This window comes from Talpa occidentalis, unplaced genomic scaffold (genome assembly GCF_014898055.3).
Source record: "Talpa occidentalis isolate TD23 unplaced genomic scaffold, MPIMG_talOcc4v2.1 talOcc4.12, whole genome shotgun sequence".
NCBI classification, from domain to species: domain Eukaryota; kingdom Metazoa; phylum Chordata; class Mammalia; order Eulipotyphla; family Talpidae; genus Talpa; species Talpa occidentalis.
The window spans coordinates 62,759,025-62,781,883 of NW_023601212.1; the positions used below are offsets into that span (position 1 = coordinate 62,759,025).

General features: G+C 40.7%; 2 protein-coding genes across 10 annotated transcripts in view; both read left to right on the forward strand.

The window, feature by feature from the left end:
- The window catches only part of KIFAP3 (kinesin associated protein 3), a 138,908-nt gene extending 135,627 nt beyond the window's left edge, over window positions 1–3,281 (forward strand). For both annotated transcript variants that reach the window (XM_037506506.2, XM_037506509.2), the window contains exon 20: window positions 2,690–3,281. In XM_037506506.2, the coding sequence (XP_037362403.1) occupies window positions 2,690–2,798 (109 nt within the window). In that variant the 3' untranslated portion in view covers window positions 2,799–3,281. The remainder of the gene's footprint in view (window positions 1–2,689) is intronic.
- A 16,803-nt stretch (window positions 3,282–20,084) lies between these two features.
- SCYL3 (SCY1 like pseudokinase 3) overlaps window positions 20,085–22,859 on the forward strand; it is a 34,123-nt gene continuing 31,348 nt past the window's right edge. The window contains exon 1 of one of the 8 annotated variants that reach the window (XM_037506518.2): window positions 20,085–20,254. The gene's annotated coding sequence lies outside the window, so the exon portion shown is untranslated. The other 7 variants (XM_037506519.2, XM_037506513.2, XM_037506515.2 and 4 more) reach the window with 7 other exon arrangements.

The window sequence follows — 22,859 nt, forward strand, 5'->3', positions numbered from 1 at the left end:
ACAACCAAATGAAAGATTGAAGAACTAAGCTATTCCCTTTCAAAGTTACTTGTATTTAAAATATATTAACTGTATGGATAAAGTTGATCTTCTGTAATGTGAATGGATCTAGCATCTAGGTCAAAATTCAAACTGGTCATAACATTTCAAATATTCTTTACTTTTAATACAAGTCATCTGTGACACATAATGGATTAATGCAGAAAAGCTCGTTTTAAGAGTTGGTTTCAAATTTTCCCCCTTGAAAATTTTTACCAAGTGTTATCTAATGGAAGTTCAAAATTTTGTCTCTTATTAAAATGTATGCAGATGTGTCTAGGTGAAACATTGATTGCATAATAGAACTTTACTGCAGTAAACTTGGCAGACTCAAAAACTTCAACTTACCATGTTCAAGGTTCAGTCTTACTTTCACTGACTAGGGAGTGCAAATTCTTACCAACAATGCGACAGGCATATTAAAAAAGAAAAAAACAGAATACTCATTTGTTAATTTATAATGAAATGTGTAACCATCAGGCAAATCGAATAATGTCAAAATTTAATCTTTTCCATATTGGCAAGCCACATGTGAAAACAGTGATCAGAAGTTCGCCTTTAGTCATAGAAATAAAAAAAAAAAGGATAGTTTTGTTGTTTGAATGTATAATGACTTCATACTCTCACAAGCTTTAAGGCCCCTTCTTCCATGAGGATCAGCCTACCAGAAAGGCCAGGTATTCCTGACGTTCACCCCAAAGAGTTATTTGGATTGGTTCTACCAACATTGCCTTTGAGGAGCTCCTTATTCCGTGACAACATAACTGACAAACTCCCTTCTGAGGAGCATCTTTTTTTAGATAGAATTAGCCATGTTGCTGTGAGTTCCTCTGTGGGATGGAGGAACTCTCTGACTTGCCAGTATATTTCTTCATTGATCCACTAGGTGCCTCTTGTGCCCAAGTTCTAGAAAGAAATCTCACAGTAGTTCTTAGATTGAGAAATAAAGACATAATTAACTTGAATTTATGTTCAGCATCGAAAGGATACTGAAAATTGTTAGGAGAGACTAAAGGCAGGTGATAAGTAGACAAGGAAGGCATTAAAATCCACAAGCTATATGATCAGCCTTTATATAATTGAGTTATTTAAATACATACATATTTGTTAGCCTTAGTGCTTCAGGTGAAAAACTTTCAACAGCCAACTTTTCCTCTAATTGTAAACTGATCCACACATATTTTATTTCATAGACTCCATTAATTTCTGAAACATCTTTAAAGCTACCTCTAGAACAATATATTCTTTCCTCATAAAATTTGATTTCTCTTCCCGTGGTACCAGTGTAGAAGGCTCATGCTTACATTTCACCATTTCAAAATAAAATTGAAAATTAAAAATATCAGCCAACCTTCAGAAATTATAGGCATGGAGTTCTTGATCGAAAAAGCACAGTTTGATTTTTGTAGGATTACTCACTACAAATGTTAACCTTTAACATATTTGAAAAACTATTGCCCTGAGAGTCACATGAATAATGTGTGAGTGCATTTTGGTTCATCACATTTAGTCTTTAGTCTTATCCCAGTACATACACACACACACACACACACACACACACACACACATTATTTAAAACCTTAACATTTTGATAGCTGTGTCTGTTTTTAACTTTATCTCAATTTGAATGGTGAAAATTAGTTCCTATGTGAATATATTTTTTAATCATATTGAGGTTTTGTAAAAAGTATTTTTCCTTCTAGTGTAATCTCAAATGATCTTAAATCATTTAAATATTTTTTCAGAGCTCATATATGTGCATTATAAATCATTTCCTTTGATTGAAAATACGCTCACTGGCATTCACTGCATGAGCTATGCATGAGCATGTTAGAGCTGCCATATTTGCCTGGCAAGATACGTGATCCTTAGAACATGCTTTGGAAAACAGATTTTCTTCTAAATTATTAATAAATAAATGAAAGAATGATTTTTTAAGTAATACAGGCTATCTTTATAACTCTGAAGGTTATCTTTGGGCTTCTGTTATTTTCATAGAATAAATTTAACCAAAATTCACAGTTATTTTATTGTCACTCAATAGAAACATGTTCTATTTAGTAATTTCTGCATTGAAGAACCAGAGCAAGATTTGCAAATCAAATCTGGGTAACTTTCAAATCTTATAAAAGTCATTGCCTCGTTCTTTGTGTCATCAACTTACAGTATAATTTGGCCCTGAGAATTTACTGCTAAAATTCGAATTGCATGTCTTTACTAATGGACTTGTTCTGTGTCTTCATATTGAAAAGAAATCTTATAAATATAAAAGGTCACTTTACAATTTTTATTTTATTTCTTTCCAATGTATTACTGATAATTGCTAGATGTAAAAATTTTTCCATATTCTGACATAAAAGCCATAAATGAATGTAATTTATTGAAACTTTTCTATCTGTCCTCCTCTTTGGAATGAAATCTGGTAACAGGAGCTTCCAACATTTTAAACACATTATTAGAAGTGAATAGTTATTGCACACATTTTTATGGTTGTATTAACTTAAAGAGGAAAAAGGATTAATGGTAGCCACAAAATCATCTGTTGCTAGGAAGAAAATCATGGCAACATAAAATTCCAGACCTCTTACTTGACCTGCATTGTGGATGTGCGATGAAAAGCATAACTTATAATTTCTTTTTCTCTCTTTAGCCTTGGAATGGATGGCTTTGGCCAATCCGTTGGCATTCTTGGACGCCCTGCCACAGCTTATGGATTCCGCCCTGATGAACCTTACTACTATGGCTATGGAGCTCGATAAAGTCACGCCTTCATGTGTACTCTCTACATAGTGGGTTGGGTTAATTTTGAATCTTGGCCAAATAATGCATGTTGATACTATTGTGAATCTGTGTTTCTTTTTATTTTCCCATGTTAGCTGCAGATTAACTCCATTCCCTTCTGTCCTGTATTAAGTACAGTTGATACTTGACATTGTTCATTCATCAAAGCACATCTTGACGCTGAAAAACATTTCCCATGATACTCAAAAGTGAATGATGAAAAGCAACTACATGGAAAACAAACACTGCATTATGTACATTAAGTGACTAATTTAATTTCTATTAAAAAGAAACAAAGTATTAATGAATTAGCAAAAGTCATGTGTTTCTATTTAATGTGTTTCATTAGGAGTTAAATGCTTATATAGCATGCACATGAATTTTATTTTTCCCTCCCCCTTTTTCCCCTTGTAAAATAAACTCTTGAGTTTTCTTGTGATATATGCTACCTTTAAAATTTATTGAAAAATTTACCTTTTTATTCCATGCCATATGCCTGAAAGGTTGCTTCCCAAAGCTTCTAATTAACAAGAGAACACATGCCATAGTTATACATTAGGGTCTCTTCAGCAATTTGAATTCATGTCTTTTGGATTTTAATATAGAAAACCTGGGACATCAACTAGTATATGTGAGACAAGATTAGTACTGGACTTTTAAATGTTGTTCTTTCAATCTAAAGTTTGAAAAAGCTAAATATAAATCTCATTGAGGAAAACTAAGGAACAGAATATTTTGCTAATTTAGATACTCATTTCCCATTGATGTACTTGTTTCTATTAGAGAGATTTAGGTAATAAGAAATGGAAAGACATTACTAAGTTTTGAAAATAACCCATTAATATTATAATATTGAAGATTAACTTGAAGAGCAAAGAATATAAAGTAAATAACAATAATCTCAAGATATTTCCTTGAGCATCTACCATGATAAGCTTACATAGATCAAAGACAAAACTTGGTCTTTGAATTCAAATTCTCACAGCTCTACTATTTGTTTTGCTTTAATATATGTTTTGTTTCTTAAACTAATTTATTGACTTTTAATTAAGGTAATATTAGGATACCCCTGTCAGGTGTATTTTAAGAATAGAATAGTAGACTAGAAAGGATCTTTGAAATAACACAGCTCATCTACTTATTTGAGAAGCCAGTCATATAAAAATTTCTAATATAATCAGATAGTTTCTAAATTACCTGTAATGTGTAAGTATATGATGATCCATAAGGAATACACGATTCTAAGGTAGGATTTGTCTCTTTGAACTCAACATAATTGATCTTTCTGAAACATTTATTTGTCCTATTTTTTAATTTAAAAGGGCCTTGGAAAGTAACCCTGTCAAACTCTCATTTTTACAGGTGAAAAAACTGTAGCCAGGAGAAGACAAATGACTTGCCCAAGTTTATATGTGGTCAGTAACAGTACCTGTCTCCATGCTTCCAATTCAGTAATCTCAATACTAAAAAGCATGCCATATTATTCTCCATGTAGCATAAAGCATAATTATACATAACAAGTGTTGTTAATAAAAAGACAAAGCAAACATTATATATTTTTAATGTTCCTCACACTGTCATAAAGATATAGGAAAAACATTTCATACCAATTCATGACATTTTCAGACCCATCCTCACTGAAGTTTACATGCACATGCTTGCTCCCCTGTATATATATTTTTTTTCATTGCTTTAAGACTTCACAAATTGAGAAATTCTGATTTTCCACTCAGCATGCACTGGTTTACCTTTGCATTATTTATGGAGGAAAACATTATGAAAGGAATGAGGAAGAGCATTTATAGAAAAACAAAATGGCTCCGACAGCCTGGGTTTTGGGTGAGGAAGGAGAAATCTCTCCTCAGAATTAAAACGTGTTTGAACATGCATGAATTTGGAGTTTAAAGGCACACCATCTGAATAATATAAATTGGACCACCTGGCAGAAATAGTGGAATGTTCCTTCAATCACAGGATTCTCACAGATAAGATCAACTGCACATGAGCACACTGCGAAAAATTACAAAACACTTAAAGAACCAAGAAATGACAGAAAATGAGGTACCCAGTCCCCCATCAAATGGCAATTTCATATAAAGAATATTGAACAATGTAGTTAAAATATTTAAAGAAATAGAGTGAATTAAGAATGAGTAAAACAAAAATGGGAAAGGTAAATAATAGAACACTAAAAGTTCTAGAAATAAAATAAATTGCATGAGTTAAAACAAATTAGAGTTGTAGAGGAAATGAAATTAGGATTTTTAAAAAAGTAGCCAAAATGCATCACAGATACAGAGAATATAAATAACTGAGAGACATGAAATATTGAGTGGAAATTTCTAGACCAGAATAAAGTAATGAGATAATAATTGAAGAAATCATTTTCCAAGTGAACAAAAGATGTATCTATCTTCAAAATGAGTGTTTTAGTCTAGTCAGACTATTATAAATAACACAATTTTATTATTTCTCACAGTTTTGAGATGAAGTCCAAGGTCAAGGTGCTGGCATATTTGGTATGGTGGCTTGGGAAAACCCACTTTCTGGTTCATTAAGTATCACTCCTCACTGTGATTTCACACAGTGGAAGGTAGCAAGGGTTCTCTCTGGTTCTTAATAAAAACACTGATTCCATTCATGAGGACTTTACCATCATGACCTAAGCACCTTCCTAAGTGCCTAACCTAAGACCTAACCTTACGGGTTAGGTTTCAAGATAAGAATTTTACAGGGACACAAACATTCATATCCCAAGAACACAAAATCCCAAGATAGGAAACATAATTGGATGCAACATCATGAAACTGCAATGTATGAAGAAAAGGAGAAACAGCAAGAGAGACAGAGAGAGAACTTATAAAGTTAAGATTAGGTTGACAACAAATCTCAACAACTAAGCAAGTAGCCAGTGGAATATCTTCAGTGAACTGACAGGAAATAACTGTCTACCTACAATTGTATATTTGACTAAACTCAAGTACAAAAGGAGATGGAGTAAATATATTAATATAAGAAAAAACTTTAAGTAAAAAGAGTTGTTAGGGGGTCTATCAACCTTTGCTACATAGCAAACCCTTCCAGAACAGTGGCTTAAAACAACCACATTTAGCCCATAATTTGGAGGACTGGTTATTTGACTTGGTGGGACTTCACCACTTCAGGGACTGGTCCCTTTGTATTAAAAACTCGCTCTGATGCAGTAGGCTCCATGTTCCAATGGTCAGTCTAACAAGCCCTGCAGCTAGTTCAAGCAGCAAGGCTATCAATGAAGTGGGGTAATGCAAGACCAGAGGACTCCAGGATGGAATGCTGTATGTCTGGCATGGACACTGGTTCTGATGGATTCCTTAACTTGTTTGTGCAGAGATGTTGAGTGAGTGGGACCTGTGCAATGCTCCCAATCAGCCACATATTTGAAACATATGTATATTCCTTTCTCAGGGCAGCTGAAACTAAGTACCACGAAAACAACAAAAATGTACTTTCTCACAGTTCTGGAAGTTAGAACTTTGAAATTGGGTGTCAGCAGTACCATGCTCCCTCTGAAATCAGTAGAGAATAGTCTTTTTGTTTCTTCCTAGTTTCTGCTGTCTGCCAACAATCCTTGGCATCCCTTGACTTTATAAAAATAGCCCTACAGTACCAGGTCTGTCTTCTCCCTCTCTTCCCTTCATCTTCCCTTGCATATCGGCCTCTTTGCCTAAACTCTCCCTTCTTATAAGGATGCCAGTCACATTGAACTAGGAGCCACCTAAAGACCTTATTTTAACTTGATTACATCTGTAAAGATGCTATTTCCACATTAGCTCACATTCTGAGGTACTGAGGGTTAGAAGACAGACAGTTAGATAGACACACACACACACACACACACACACACACACACATCTTGGAGGAGACACAATTCAACCCATCGCCACAGGTGAATGCCAAAGGATATAGGTATAAGTTTATTTTACATCCGTATATTCATTCTGTGTCCTCCTGGTGTTTCATTTCCCTGCTGGCTAGATTGCTCAAAATGAGTGATAAAGGTAAAATCTCAAAAGCAGTCAGAAGTTGAAAAAGACCATGTATAAATTCTTGTCAGAAACTATGTAAACAAGACAGTGGAATATCTTTCAAGTACTGAAAGAAAATGTGTCAGTTGTACGCCTAGTGAAAATAACTTTAAAATAAAAGTGAAAAAATGTCTTTTCAGATATGCAAAAGTTGAAAGAAGTCATCACCATCAACCCACATGACAAAAATGTTTCAGAAAGTCTTCCAGGCAGAGGGAAAACGGTGCCAGATGAGGTAGGGCCCTACACTAAAGGAATGAAGAGCACTGAAAGTGGTAATTACATGGAGAGGCAGTCCCTCTCTACCCAGTCTCTCCTGGAAGCTTCTGCCATGAATCCTCTAGGGTGGGGGTGGGAGAGAGAGGAAAAGAAGGAAGAGGTGAAAAGAAGAATGTTGCTCAAGTATTACTAGACTGATCCAACAGCTGTGAGGCTAATGCTGACTCTCCTCCCAACTCCCCCCAAAGAAATCTTAATTCTCAGGGAAGTTTATCAAGCTTTTTTTTTTTTTTTTTCAGGAAAAGTAATTTCTTCTCAAAAAAGAGCAGATAATCACACTGGTTCAAGTCTGAGATAACTGCCTTTCCCTTAAGTAGAAATAAAATGATGCTTGCTCAAATGCCACCAGATCCTCTCAGTAGTTCAGTGGCTGGCAAACATTTGCTTGTATGAGAGTAGCCTAGGAGGGCTTACTGGGCCACAGGCTGGTGTTACTGATACAGTAGGTCTGGGATGAGGTCCAAAACTTGGTCTGATACCCCAAAATCTCATGATTGCATTTCTAACAAGTTCTAGGTGATATTGCTGCTGAACCAAGGACCACACTTTGAGAACCACATGGTGTGGATACTGCAATAAATTTTTCACTGGTATGCATTCACTGGAATCATCTGAGGAGCTATTTTAAAAATTCTGATGCCCAAATTCCAACTCGAAAGCAATTAAATCATAATTTCTGGGACTGGAGCCCAAGTCTCATCATGAAAGTTCCCCTGGATTATTTGAATTGGCAGCTAGGGTTGGGAGTCACTAGTTAACAGGCAACAAACCAGCAGGCATACCTTGAGTGCCTGAAATCAGTAAATACTCAGGATTGCCCACACACAGCATGTTTTAAATGACAGTGCTTGTCCTTTCACCTAAGTTATATGTTATTGTCCAAATTATATGGTGAGCAGAGAAGTCATGAGCATGAAATTCGTATGCTGATAGATTTAGTATCTGTATCACAACTCCCAACATTGCTTGTGTTGGTCTAGGGAGAGTATTGAGTCCCAGCGCTTGAAAGGAAAAACAACGAAATGCAATTAGAACCTCACAAGCCTTTCTGAAAATTCGTTTCCTGTTCTGTTCAATTGGGTCATATTACTTGATGCATTGTGGTGTGGAACTGTCTCAGGTTGTCTCCTAGAGATTATAGTAGCTTCGTTATATACTTCCTTTAGTTTCTTGATTTATTGGTTTGATTCTTTTGCCCATTTAGAATCAATTCCAGTCCCAGGTGTTTTCTCAACTGTATTTTAAAATAAGTTATTCTATCAGTCTGTTATTCCAGTTACTGTCAACTATAAGGAAAACCAAAATTTAGATTCCATTGAATTACCATGTTACTTTTTCATTGCTGATTACATGGTTAAAAAAAGTTCCAAGTGAAATCAACTGTCTTGGGCTTATGTATCTTTCCCCCAATCATCCAGCCTTTGTGTTGCATTTTGCTGAGTCACTGAGGAAAAATCAAATGCAGCTTAGAGACCTGAGTACAGGTATTTGGCAGTAAGTAGATACTGTTATTTACTTCCATGGGAAGTCCCATAAAGTCACCTGGGAACAGTCCCTTGGGTCCTATTTATAACGTCTGACAAGCCGGGATGCTTATTTGATCAGTTTTCACTCATTTAGATCCCATTTTTTGACATTTCAGTTACTTACACGGGTGGAGCCCAGTTCTTGGGATGGTGTCTGAGTCCATCTTCCTAACAGTTCCATGAAGGGAATCAGCGATGAAAAGAATGCCTATTGCCCCAGTTTCCCTTTTTATAGACTTAAGGTTTAGGTTTGAGTTTCTATTTCATTATTATATTTAGAAACCTCTCCTTCTTCAAAGGAGTATCTACATAGAGAATAAGTACTTCTGATAGTTCCTTTTCCCAAACTGGTTCCATGAACATTGTTTCTATCTACTTGATCATATGGTTTGTCCATCAGTCACAGTCCACCAATCCCCTGGCTTTCTGTACTGCTTCCATTGAGACTGTTTGGAATAAAGAAAGTTGTGCCAATTAGTATGGTTCTTCTACAAGGGACTCATCAGATGGCAGGCCAAAACCTAGCATTTAACCTAATTTCAGCTTGTGGTAGCATTGCTATCTATCCTTGACCCACAATAGTCTTTGGTGTCCACAGCTGATGTTCAGCCCCAGAGCAGTGGGCAGTGCAAGAGGCTTGTGGGCAGTGCAAGAGGCAGCCAGTGGTGGGCATTTTACTGTCCACTACCAGTGGCCCCACTGGGGCCCAGCCTGCAGGCAGAGGCCAGCAGTGATTGCTGGCAGCACTGGCTCCTCTACCATGTTGCCCCAGGGCATACAGCCCCTGGTTCAGGGCTGCAGGGAGAAGCTCAGGGCCCCACTGGGCCAACTGCAATTCTGATGGTCCTTCCAGCTGCAGGCAGTGGAGAGGCCTGTGGATTTTGTGCCTGGATCATAGACTGGACCAATCAGATGCAAACTGTGAGCTGATTGGTGTGGTCCAATCAGCCATAGGGTTGAAAATGGTCCAATCAGACTTGTAGGTGAGGAACCCTGACAGGGGATGTGGCAGGGCAGGTGACAGGTGTCTTAGACTCTGAGACTCTCTCAGGCTCTCTAACAGAAAGACTCTCAGTTCCTGAAATCTGAAAAAGAAAAAAAAAAGGAAGAAGCATCTTTTTTCGACCTCCAAAGAAAGAGGAGGATCCAAAGAGCTTTGTAGATGCTAAGGGCCAGCTGACACATGGTCTACAACTGACACCACGTTAAAGAAGCACTAGATGCCCTGGGTCTGGTGCCTCAAATTGCTGTTTATTGTTGATGTGGGCCAGTGTTGGGTAAATCGAAGTGATCAGGCTTTTTCCGCCCTCCCACCATTAGCATCTATGACTGACACCTGTGTTCTTGTATGCATGCCTGATGGACGCCTGGAGTGTGGTGTGGGCATGTGTAAGTGGGCACACCTGAGCCTGGATGCGGAGGCTATAAGAGTGGCATCACACAGACGGCGACTGCGTCATAGAACAGTGGCAGCAGAAGAGCTACGAGAGGAAGAGCCCAGAAAAGAGTAAAGATCCTGTGCGGGGCTGGGAGGCCTGTCAGCCTCCTGAACCACCCCAGCCTCCCTGTCTTGCCAGCCTGTGGGCTTGCCCCACAACAGTTGGTTTAGAAAGATCATTAGAGCCTGAAAAAGCCACAGATGGCTCCAGGATGCTTCTTTACCCTGGCCCTGCTGCCCACCATGCACCTGGCTGCCTCACTACAGCCAACAACTCATGAAGAGCTGTAACACTTTCACCACCTCCTAGCGCCAGGTGACTGTCACTACAGGCCAGTGCTGCCCAGAACTGCTGATGGGTGACTGGCACTCTATGGCCAGGTCACTTTTGAGAGCTGTTAATAGTCTAGCACCGCCTCCTAGTGCTGCTGCCTTTGTTGCAGTCTGATCCAGTGTCCAGTGCTGTCCACCCCAACCTTAGACTTGCCGCAGGCTGCTGCAGTGTCACCTCAGGCATGAGCACCTCCAGCTGTGGTGAGTTGAATCCTGGCCCACTGCTTGCCAACTACCATGAGCTCCAGGCCTTCATTGATGGGACAGCGCCATCTTGAATGAATGACATTTTGGGGGGACTGCTGGACATTGTGGACACTATCTGAGGTGAGTTAACTGACCATTTATGGCCTTTGAAACTCTATTTCCCCTGTTTGTAAATAAATCCATTGTTCTCTGAACATGCGCGGTCTTGCAATTATGTGTGAGTGAGAGCCCACAGTGACCTGTCCTCTGCTGGCCACTATTGGCTCATTGACTCACAATAGCACCCTGATAGCCCTGTTTCACTACCTGTACTTTCTCATGGTAGCAGACTCTCCTTTAATCTCGGTCGACATTACCATCTCTTAAAATAAAGGAGGCCCATGTTAGCATTGCCGCCTGCTTATGGGTATAATAGTTTGCCCCCTTCCCTAAAGTACCATTGTTCTTGTAATAATTGAGATTTAGGCCATACTTTTGGACTCTTTAGAGTTTATCTAATCCAGAGTATAATTAGAAGCTTTGTTGCTATGTCTAAAGGCACCCAATCCATGAGACCTTTCAACTCACCTAGGTCTGACTTAGATAGAAAATGGTTGTTTTTCTAAGGATTTAGATTTCTCTATATCCCTGGAAATTCCTTGTATCAAAACCCCACTGGCTGCTTCTGTTCTTTTCTTGACCCTATAAGGGTCATCTGCAGAGCTAAGATCCAAAGTCCTCAGTAAGTAATACCACAGAAGAAAATACTGGGACTGATGGGTTATCTATTTATAATTGGCCTTATATCATTCAGAGTTTAATCAGAAAACTACCCTGAGTAATGTAACAGGTGGAACTTATTACAGGGATTTGATCTTTTACAAAAACAGAAGTAAACTTTGTGAAAACCATAAGTTATTGTAAGCCTGAGTTTTGGGCTGACGTGGAGATTGTATTTTCAAAAGATGGCACCTCAATATATTTCCATCCCATTCGCTCATCTTTCACAGTGAGATGGACAATCCTCCCACTTAGTCTATGCCCCTCGCCCTTGAAACTGGGTGAGTTCTTTACACGATCTCAACTTTATAGTTAAGTGGAAGTGATGCTGTGTGACTTCCTACACTGTCATTAAACAACTTTCACTTCTGCCTTGTTCTCTTGGGTTGCTTGTCTTGTAACCAGCTGGCACCTGGGAGAGAAGGCAAGCCAGGTGAAGAGGGCTGTACAGAGAGGGGTTTGCTATAGATGCCCCAGCTGAGGTCCTAACCGATAGCCAGCACCAAGAGCACCAATAACCTTCAGGTGATTCCAGGCCAAGCTTCAAGCCACCCCCACTAATGCCACATCAGCCAAGAGGAGCTACCCTGCCCATTCCTGCCCGAACTGCAGATTGGTGAGCCAAATAAGTGACTGGTGTTTTAAGCTACTAAGCATGTAATGGTTTGTTATATGGCAAGTAGTAACTGACACATTATATCACAGAGGGCTATGTCCAAAGGCCTACACAAATCCTTCAAATCACACAAGTCCTGTAACTTCCTTAAACCTCTTTACTTTGTGTCACCAGCATTTTCCATAGATATGGAGGTTATGAGTTCAAGAATTATTGCCCGAAGAGCAATAGACAACAAGACACCACACTGCAGTGTGTGAAATTTAAAATCCTATCTCAGCAAAATGACAAGTAACTACAAATGTGGATCTCTCAAGACCACTTAGAAATATTTTGATTACCAGCAGTCCAATATTCGGGCTTCGTAGTATGAAAAAGCACTAGTGCCCGGTCAAGAGAGAAACCCTGGAGTGAATTAACCTGAGAGCAGAAATGCTAATGTGGACATGGCCTCCTCTACTCCCTCTCCCAGCCTCTTAGTCTTGCCGCGTTGGCGGTTTGGGGAACTGACATAAGTGATTCTGGAATCTGGTGGTTGATAATGGCTACTTAAAAGGAGAGTAAATATCTCTTATGAGTTCAGCTCTTTTTCCTCCTTCCCTACAATTCACCAGTGTTTCAACTCCATGGTGTAATCAGCCCTGGGCTGGTATGTGAATGTGAAGTTGAACCCCACTGGGCATGAGTGTCATAATTTCCTCCAGGTGGGGCATGGAGCTGCCTCATCAGGGCCTAGACTGGGGGGACAAGATGAGGAAACATGGCCTTTTGATTTGCTTAGCTCTCAGAGTTTGTTATTTCCCAGTCGTGGACTGCCTTTTTAATTCAGTGATTTTGAAAAGGAGAACCTACACTGTTTGGAGAGCTCAGGGTATCTACAAACTCCAGATGTGCTGTGAAATACTTTGAAAGGAGAAAACAAACCGTATTCATCCATCATTTCTTATTGAAATGAATATCTAATCATTGTGTTTTAACATTTCTAATGCTGTTTTTTGACTATTTCCAATTATCAGTTTTTCTTATACTTGACTTTTAATAACATAGACTACAAGACACATGCTATCGATACACAGTTCCCTTTTGTTACAACTGCTGCACAATCTCTTGATCAATCTGGTATCACCCTTTGTGGGTACACGTGGGCATGCTCATTTACATTACATGGCTCCTTTTAATTGAGAAATAATTCACACACAATAAAATCGCCATTTAAAAAAATGTGCCAGTCAGTGGTTTTCAGTATACTCATAATGTGTGCAGCCATCACCACTAATTCCAGAACATTTTCCTTACCCCTAAAAGAAACCTCATATCCATTAACAGTCACTCCCTTGCCTCTTTACCCCCAACTCCAAGTAACCACTTTCTGTCTTTATGGTTTTTCTTACTGGACATTTTATATAAACGGAACATAGCATGGCCTTTTGTGCCTGGCTGCCTTCACATAGCATTATGTTTTCATAGTTCGTCCACATCGCAGCCTGTAACTACTTCCTTCCCTTATATGGATGTCCATTGTATGGTAGATAATATTTATCCACTCACCAGGCCAGCCACTTTAGGCAGCAATAAGTACTCAAAATGCTGACATAGTAGTGGAGTTCTGAGTGCACACAGCAGCCTAAGCAGACAAGTGGACCTCACTGTGCATGCTACTACGGGGGTGCAAAAGACCACCAAAGAGCAGGATCCCCAGCCTCTGAGACTAAACTCACCTCCAGCCCTGCCTTTGATCTAAACATAAATCTTCTGGCATCTTCTGTTTTAGTTGTTCTCTCTCAAAAACTCTCTTCGTGTGATCACATTTTCATGCAATTCCTAGTTGGTCAGATTTCCTGTAATTAAAATGCCCTGTTTGGTACTTGGTTTACATACTTGATCTTGGCACGTTCCCATTGATTCCTTAGCTCTGGTGCTTCCTTGCTTCTTAGAGAAGGTAAGAAGGGCAAGTAAACCCTCTTCCTCTCCTGACTCTTGTCAAAAGGGTGGGAAGCCACAGTGGTGGTGTAGCTTGCTCTCTTGTGCCAAGGCTCCTTTCCTGTGCATGTGGTGGTGCACCAGTATGTCACCAAACAGATGAATTCATGCCTGAGGGACTCTGTTCCTCCATACAATGGGGAAAAGAAGGAAATGGAGAAGTAAAAGGTGGGGAGAGGAGGTAATGACAGAATCAAGAGAACTGTGAAGAATGCAGTTACCGTGAGGAAAAGGGGGAAATATTTTTGAAGAACACTTAGTAACCAAAGGAAGGCAAGACCTTGTAGAGGAGCTGTAAAATGTTGGGATCTGTTTGTTCGCTTGTTTTTAAATTGTTTGCTGACTCTGCAATGACCCTTCCCAGATTCCTTTGTCCCACAGGCACTCAGTTGCCTGCTTCCTCCATTTGGATCTTAGAAGGGGGTGGATGTCTTCAGGGAAGAGAGAGCTCTCCAGGTGCCCTGAGATTGTTCTGATGAAGACTCATGTGGGTGGTATGATTAGCATCATAAACTTTTTAAATAAAACAGCAAACAGTTTGTAACTTGTCCTGAGCTAGAAAGCTTTGGTGAGAAGAAACTAGCAGAAGATAACATGCCACTATTTTTTGGCTTAAGTGTGTAACATTAACATAACTGCCCTCTATATCTTATCAGGAAATGTGAATGAGCTGTTACCCCTTCCCTTGAATTTTCCTTTCCAATATCTTAGGGTTGTTCTTAAAGACCTCACTTTCCTCCCCCAGGCAGGATGGTTAATACACAGTGAAGAATTATTAGCTCTGTTTCATATCTGTAGGACTACAGGGCTTCCATTCTAAGTGAACATATCCTTAGTGTAGCTTTAAAATTAAAAATGTGTGCTCACGGTAACACATAAAAGAAAAAGCACATATATAATGAAAAAATGATTGAGCCATTCATCCACTCATTCATAATATTTGTCGATCCTCTACAATGTACCAGGCATTGTTCTGGGCAGTTACAGTAGATAAATGAACAAAATGGAGATTCTTTCTCTTGGGGTACTTAACATAGTAAAGGAGAAAGAAGCCATTAAAATAGAATTTTAAAAATGGAATAATGAAGTTTCCCAAGCAAATATGAGTGAGGGTTGAGGTGTTGCACCCTGTTCCATGAAAAGACGAGTGTAGGAGTAAAAGGAACAAGAACCCTCATAAAAGAATCCATGCATCACGGGGTCTGCACTGGTCACAGAACAGCAATAACAGCATTTACTATTTGCTGAATGTTTAACATGTAGTCATGTATTATCTTAAATTCACAAAATGCCATGAGAAAAGTACTCCTTCAACATCCATTTTATAGTTGTGAACATGGAGGCTGGACAAAGTGAATTTGCCCAGGGATAGTAGAGGGCATAAGCAGCAACTCTGGGCTCTAGCCCCAGGTCTGCTGACTTGCGGAGTCCCCCATCGTGGAAGGAAATATGCAATCAGGTTGAAAATAGGACTAGTGGGGGTGAAACAGTGACGGAGTAGAGGGGGTCTGGTCAGAAAGCGGTGCTGTGGTTTTGAAATGATGCACAATTGAGATTGTAGCAGAGGACCTGGAAGGCTCCCTGGACATGTCTCTTGAAGGTTGTGGGGAGAGGAAAGAGATGGTCCTGGATACCAGATTCCAGTGTGTGCTCCTCAGATTTTCTGGATTAAATTGGATTGAAACCAGCTATGATGAAATTCTAGGAGAAAACTCAAAAATAGGTTGATACTCATAAAAGCAAGGAATACTCATAAAAGCAAAGAATAATTCATGAATTTACAGTATGAAACAGAACCAGAAATATGAATACCTGGTGAGCATGTGTGGAATCTGAAAGTATGTCTCCTCTTGGAGGAAAGACACACGAAAGAAAACATATAAATCTCTTGTCCAACCTTGATTGAATCATGGCAATGGCATGCTCAAGCTGCCTCACGTTGGCTCAGGAAAGCTGGTGAATGTTTAGGAATTTTGCAAGCCAGTTGCATAGCCACCTATACTGTCTAAACATAGTATTTTCATAAATGCAAATGTTAACCAACATTCATGTCAAAACTACTCATTCACTAATTGCAACTAAAGTTTGGCCATGGATAAAAGAACATGGCAATAATAAATAAAAGCATACATTAAGAATCAGTTGGCTATATGGAATTTATAGCGAAGAATATTATTTTATTAATTTGAAATTATGTACTACATATCCTTCATAGTCTTTATATCAACAAACTTTTTAAGATGTTAAATATCTACCCACATATCACTGAATAATGGACAAAAAAACTTCCACAGAGAGGAAGAGGTTTCAAGAGTTTATTTATTCAGATATTGTGTGCTGTTGTAGTTGTTTTTCTCTGTGTTGATGATAAAGCTCAAACATACAATACAAGGGTTATTTACAGCCTGATGAGCCATGACTCAAATTTTCATGCCTTTTGGGCCTCTCTATTGAGTTCTAGATTTGTATAGCTATCAACTGACTCAATAGCTCCACTTGGGTGCTTAATGGTTTCTGCAAACTTGTTATGGTTTCCCTGAGTACACACTGCTCAGGCCAAAACTGAAACAGCTACCTTGATTCCTCACTTCATTTCTTGTTATTATGTTAGCAACTCCTCTATGTCTGGTCCGCTCGGGCTATGGAAAGAAAATACCATGGGCTAGGAGGCTTAAACAGCATGTATTTATTCCCTCATAGTTTACAGGCTGGAAGTCCAAGATCAAGTTGCTAGCATGGTCAGTTTCCGATAAAAGCTCTCTTCCTGGCTAGACAGCTGCCTTCTCAAAGTGTCCTCACATGGGGGGAGGGGGTAAATGTGCTCTCTGGTGTCTCTTCTTATAAGGGCACTAATCCTATCATGGCCTCATCTAAACTTAATTAACTCCCAAAGGCCCATCTCCAAATACTATCCTATTTAGGGGATTATGGCTCTAATCTATAAATTTGGGGGCTTAGGAATGACCCAGTTCAGTCCATAGCACTCTATCCTAAATTATATTTCTGGCCACTTCATCTCCACTCCTCTCCTAGCCCAATTCACTATTGTTTCTACATGCATTTTGCTAAAGTCTCCTAACTTGTCCACCTGTGGCCCTACTCCCTTCTGTGTGACTCATTTTTCACATAACAGCTAGCCTGAGTCTTTAAAACTGAAGACTAGACTGTAGACTCTTGGCTTAATACCCTCAGTGGCTTCCAAAAACCTTATCATGACCTTCATGCCCAGCCTTCCATGAATTTCTATCCCTTTCATTTACTATAACTACATCCCAGTCACACTGGCCCACTCACTATTCCTTCAACAGGCCAAGCCAGCACCTGCCTTGAGGCCTTTCCAATTGTTGTTCTCTGTAGCAGGAATGGTTTGCCCAAAGAACTTCACATAACTGACTCCTTCTTGTCAGAGTTCAGACTAGTTATCACTGTTCCAGCAGGGCCTTTTTTTGAAATTCATCTAAAGCTCTAAAGTAATACTATTCCCCTCTTGTCTCTCTCCTACCCTGTTTATTGCTCTCTATATATTAGGGAGGCAGTATGGCACAGTGGTGAAGAAAACAAAATCTGTAGGCAAACTACTCTATACCAATATCAACTGTGTGACTTTGGTCAACTTAACCTTTCTGTGCACCAGTTTCCTCATGTATAAAATGGGATTGATGTCTGGCTTAACCAAATTAATACATATCAAGTATGTAACACAAAATAAGTACTTAATATGTGTCCTCTGTTATTAATTACTTTGTTTTATTTTTTCATAAAACTTACCATTATCTTAGGCCTCCCCGGTGGCGCAGCGGTTGAGTGCTGGGTTGCGAAGCTGCCCACAGCCTCTGCAGCGCCGGTTCGATCCCCAGCTGCTCCCTGGCCACCAGAGGAGGGTCCCACATGGTGCGCAGAACTCTCCTGCTGCCCGCTGCTCCCCTCAGCAGTGTACTTCGGTCCTTCTGCCTGCTCTGCTCTCCGCTCTGGCTCTGGTGAATTCTCTCACCCTCCCGCGCTTCTGACTGTACCCAGTGCTTGTAGAAATAAATAAATAAATAAATAAAAATAAATCTTTAAAAAAAAAACAAAAACTTACCATTATCTGAACTTAAGTTTGTTCGTTTATATGCTCATAGTCTACCTCTTCCCTCAACTGAGATGTGAGGCCTGTGAGAGCAGAGAATTTATTTTGTTTTGTTTGCTATTTCCTCAATCTCTGGAACAGTGGCTGGCACACCACAAGCAGTTACAAAGCATTTGCTGACTAAGTAAATGGACAAGGAGCAAATGTCAGAAAAGCCTTACAGCACCTGGGGAGTGTGGAGTACAGCTTCACAGACAATAGCCTGAAACTTAGATGTTGGTGGTAGGCAGGCACTTTGCAAAACTAAGCATAAAACCTCTTGCTTAATCACTTAAAAAAAAAAAAAGCTTCATTTGGGACCTCATGGAACCAGGCTTTTCTGCAGTGATTGTGTCCTCCTTCCTTACTTTCTTAGCAGTCAGCATAGTACATGTCACAGAAAAGGTGAGTGTCAAGTATCTGTTGGATAAACAGTCTTTAACAAGAGATTGTAAATCCTATAACATTTGTGTAGTGTTTACAGTTTACAAAGCAGGTCAATATTTCTGATAACACTCATTTCCTCAGCATAGACAGCGCAATATTCTGTGTGGGTTACTTGGTTGAAGCTATGCCCTAGAAGCAGCATGCTACTAATCAAGTCATACCCCGGAAGTAGACAGGACCATACCAGAAAGGCCAGATTCCAGAGATGGACCTACAAATACTTTAGTCACCTTAATCTCCGATGACATTGGATGTTGCTCATTATCAGAGTGAATACCAGAAATGGGTTTCTATTGGCAAAACAACCATTTATTAATGATCATGATGACTAGTAGGAGATGAACTTTTACAAATTCAAGGTGGGGGAATTGGCTAAAATATTTTAGAGACTCTCTCTGCTCCGGAATAAAAGGGTTTAAAAATTCAAGGGATCTTAGGAGATGCCATCTGAGGTTTCCTCCCTAGTGGCTCTACCATTAGTCTTGAAGATAATCTGGATTCTGGTTCTGGAAGATAATCTGGGTTCTGGGCTGATTATGCTAGTAATGGAATCCTGCCTCTGCTGCATGCACTTCTCAACTTTATGGTGAAAGGGATGGTCAGAGCGCCTAGAACTGCACTCCCTGCAGTAGTAGTCATTAGTCACATGTGACTACGGCACAGTGAAATATGGCTAGTCCAGTATGAAAAAAATACCCAATTTTGAAGACAGTATAAAACATGTAAAATAGCCCATTAATAGCTTTTATATTGAATGTACGCTTAAATGACTATTTCTTGGACATATGGAGTTAAAATATTAACTCCACCTCATTCTCTTTACTGTCATTAATTTGGATACTAGAAATTTTAAAATTACCTGTGGCTTGCATTGTATTTCAATAGGACAGCATGTTGACCTAGGGCAGAAAGCTCTGCCTTCACCAAGTTTATAAAACAGATTAAATACTATTTGTATCTGTCTTGTTATAAATAACTAGTACATTTCTGAGTAAGGTGCGAAATTGTTCTGAAATTTGCTTTTATTTAATCTTATTAAGAAATTGGGAGGTCTTTATCCACTTTAAATCCTTTCGACTATAAAGAACCTGAAAGTTAGACGACCAGTGATTCGGGTCAGCTGTCAACGATGAGGTTTATTAAGTAATGACGGCTACTACCATCAGGCAAATGATATGTGGGGGGAAATATAGTTTATTTTGTGTCGTGAAGTTTTAAGTTATTATGTATATTCTCTTTACTCTCATAACATCCTATTAACTAGACACCATTAATATTACTGACAGGCACTATTAATATGAAGAGTCCCAACTTTACTTGGCTGAACTGTCACTACAGACTTTCAATATCTAGGATTAAACCAGAATCAACCACAATTGCTTTCAGCCGCAGCCGCCGTGCTGCACGACTTCGGCCCACGTGGCTCAGCCAATCAGGGCTACGAGGGTAAGTGACGTCACCTCCCCACACGTCCTCTCTAATTTCCATGCGCCTTTCCCCGCCCCGCCCCCTTACTATCGGTTACAGGCGACCGGCGACCATTTTAGATTCGGGCGGAAATCAAGTTTAAAAGGCCCGGGTACAAACCTAAACATTTAAATTAAGAAAGATGTGCGTTCTCGTCTCCAAGGCCTAGCGAGGAGACATCTTCACAGATCAACGAGGCCGCTGGGAGCCGTGAGTGAAACGCGGGGCCGGCCCGGCGCCCACACTCAAGATGGCGCCGGCCTGACAATCACCTGTGCGGCCGCTCTATCTCGGTTCCGGGTTCGTCCGCCTCAGTGGTGGCGCCGGAGGGGTAAAGGCTGGCATTCTGTTCGGTTTCCGGACCCGTCTCTATGGTCTCGGAGGGCCCGGACCCCAGAAGATTGTAGGTGTAGTGGCCACAGCCTCACGGGGGAGGCGCGGGTGGTTGGTGTCAACTGGGGGCGAAGAGGGGACCGGAGCCAAGACCTAGGCCGCCTCCCCCGTCGCCCTCCCGCAGGTAACCTGGAGCCCAGCGCCGCGTCCTCCGTCTGCGGGCCTGGGCAGCGGGGGAAGGGAGCCGGGCTGGGCCGGGCGCGGAGGCGGTGGGCGCGCGCCCCACTCGCGGGTCCGCGCTTGGTGCCGCGCGGGGGCGAGCTCAGCTCTGCGCCGCTGCCGGTTGAGCTCGGCTCTCCGCCTCCGCGCAGCCTCCCCGGCTTTTGCTGGCGCCCCTCCAGTTGAGCTTCGCTGGCGACCCCCACCGGGGGCATTGCTGGGGCGCAGCGCCGGGCCTCGCGGGCAGGTGTGGAAGGTGAGGGGCCCGTGAAAGCGAGCGCAGCCCCCGCCCTCAGCGGCCCGGGGTCGACCCTGCTCACCCTGGGCCACCGGTCCTGGCGGGCGGGTCGGTGCCGGGCTGCGTGGCTCCAGCCCCAGGAGTTGGGGTCGCACTCCCCTTGGGGAGCTGCCTGCCTTCCAGAGGCCAGGCTGTCTCCTATCTCAGCGTAGTGCTTTTGATGTAGAATAAAGACGAAACAGTTCTCAGAAGATCATCTTTAGAACACCGTATGACTTTGGAATCACTGTTGCTGCCTTTTCTAAGAACTGTGTGCATATCCACCTAACATCTCTTCGCTGAAATCGTACTTAGTTCTCTTGTTTCGTAAAGCCTTCATGATGTATTGCTGATCAGCTAGCAGTGCTGGACTGAGTTCAGTAGAGTATGTATACCTGCAACAGATCAAAGCAAAGAGCCCCGAAAAATGTTAGCAGGTAACAGTGAGAATCCGGCCAGGGTATCTTCAGGACTCCAATGTAAATCACTATCTTTGGAACTTTTCAATATAAAGGAGCTAGGACTAAGATCATCCTGATTAATTGTTGGGAAATGAAGGAAGGAAGAGCGTCCCCCCAGAGGACACAGCTTTCTTAGTTGAGTGTACCAGTTGCCCAGTGACCTCCACAAGGGCTTTCATAATCCACAGGTGGCCCGGAAACTTGATGTGCTTCCACGGAAGCTAAAGAGTGGAGGAAGAGAGATGCACACATTTTTGAAGAGATGATCTTGATACATATTCAAGACTGAACTGTCTATTCAACATTTTACTGTAGAGAGTGACACTGAAAATTAGCAAAATACCCTTTTCTACCATCTTGTGATTTTAAGTTTCAAAATTTAAATGATTTCATGCCTCAAAACAAATGAGAGCATCTCAGAAGTTCAAGTGTTAGTGTTTTTCTCTCTTAAAGTAAGTTCATTGTAGCCGAAATATCCTCCTGCGTCAGTAGTTTTTGTTAGAATGCAGTTATGTGAAGTAGCTCTTAGGATACAGTTGCTGTAAAGAATCAAGAATGACTGCTTTTAAGATATTTTCAAATTGCAGTCAACAATATGCATCCACTTAGTTACCCTCACTAAAGTTTGCACAGAAAATAGGATAAAATCCTACAATTCTAGACGCATCATGCGGATGGTGTTAATGTACATACTTTCTGAACAATGAAAATTTTCTCAAGAAAGGATGTCATTCCTTTTTAATTTTTAAGTGGTAGTTTAAAGTATTAGCCCCAAAATACATACTAGGAAACCAGTTATAACCTCTTTCTAAAGATTTTATATTTCCTAAACTCTTGGGTTGTAGTGGAATTCATATCCAAGGTTTATAGGTGATGTAAGGCCCAGTAGCCCCACAAGGAAGCATTTTGCAATTTAGAGATGACAAAGTTAAATGTCCACTGCTGCCCTCCGTTGACTTCCGTTCATTCAGAGGGAGAATTCCTAAAGCCTAGTGACTTTCTCGCCGCCTTTAGGGACTAATATTAAAACCAAAGCAGCATGATTTTCTGCCACGTGAGTTTATATTTACTTTCACTTCCTCATTCTCAATTTTCACTTAGGGTGTGTTGATTTTGAAAAGTCATATTTTGTGGCAAGATAAAGATGGACATTAAACTGTCTTCAGATGTACACTTTTCAGAGAGACGCTTCTCTAATCTATTCTCTAGTTTGGCTTTTGAGACAGGAGGGATTAAGAGAAGTAGAACTCTGTATGAAATGGCAAATGGTTTCAGGGAAAACAGATCCATTCACGTTTACCCAGGGGTACAATGAGGCGTTGAGGGAGTAGATTTGAAGCTGGGCTTCCTGGACCCTTGGAGGCAGTAATGTGCCCTTATAAAGACTGTGCTACTCCCCAGAGTTTGCTTTTCCTTCTGCTGCTGCCAGCTGGTTTCCTCAATCACCAAATTTCTGCTTTTACATCACTTTGGCTAGTCATAGCCCCAACTCTACTTCATGGTGTCCTTTTACCTTCAGTTCTGC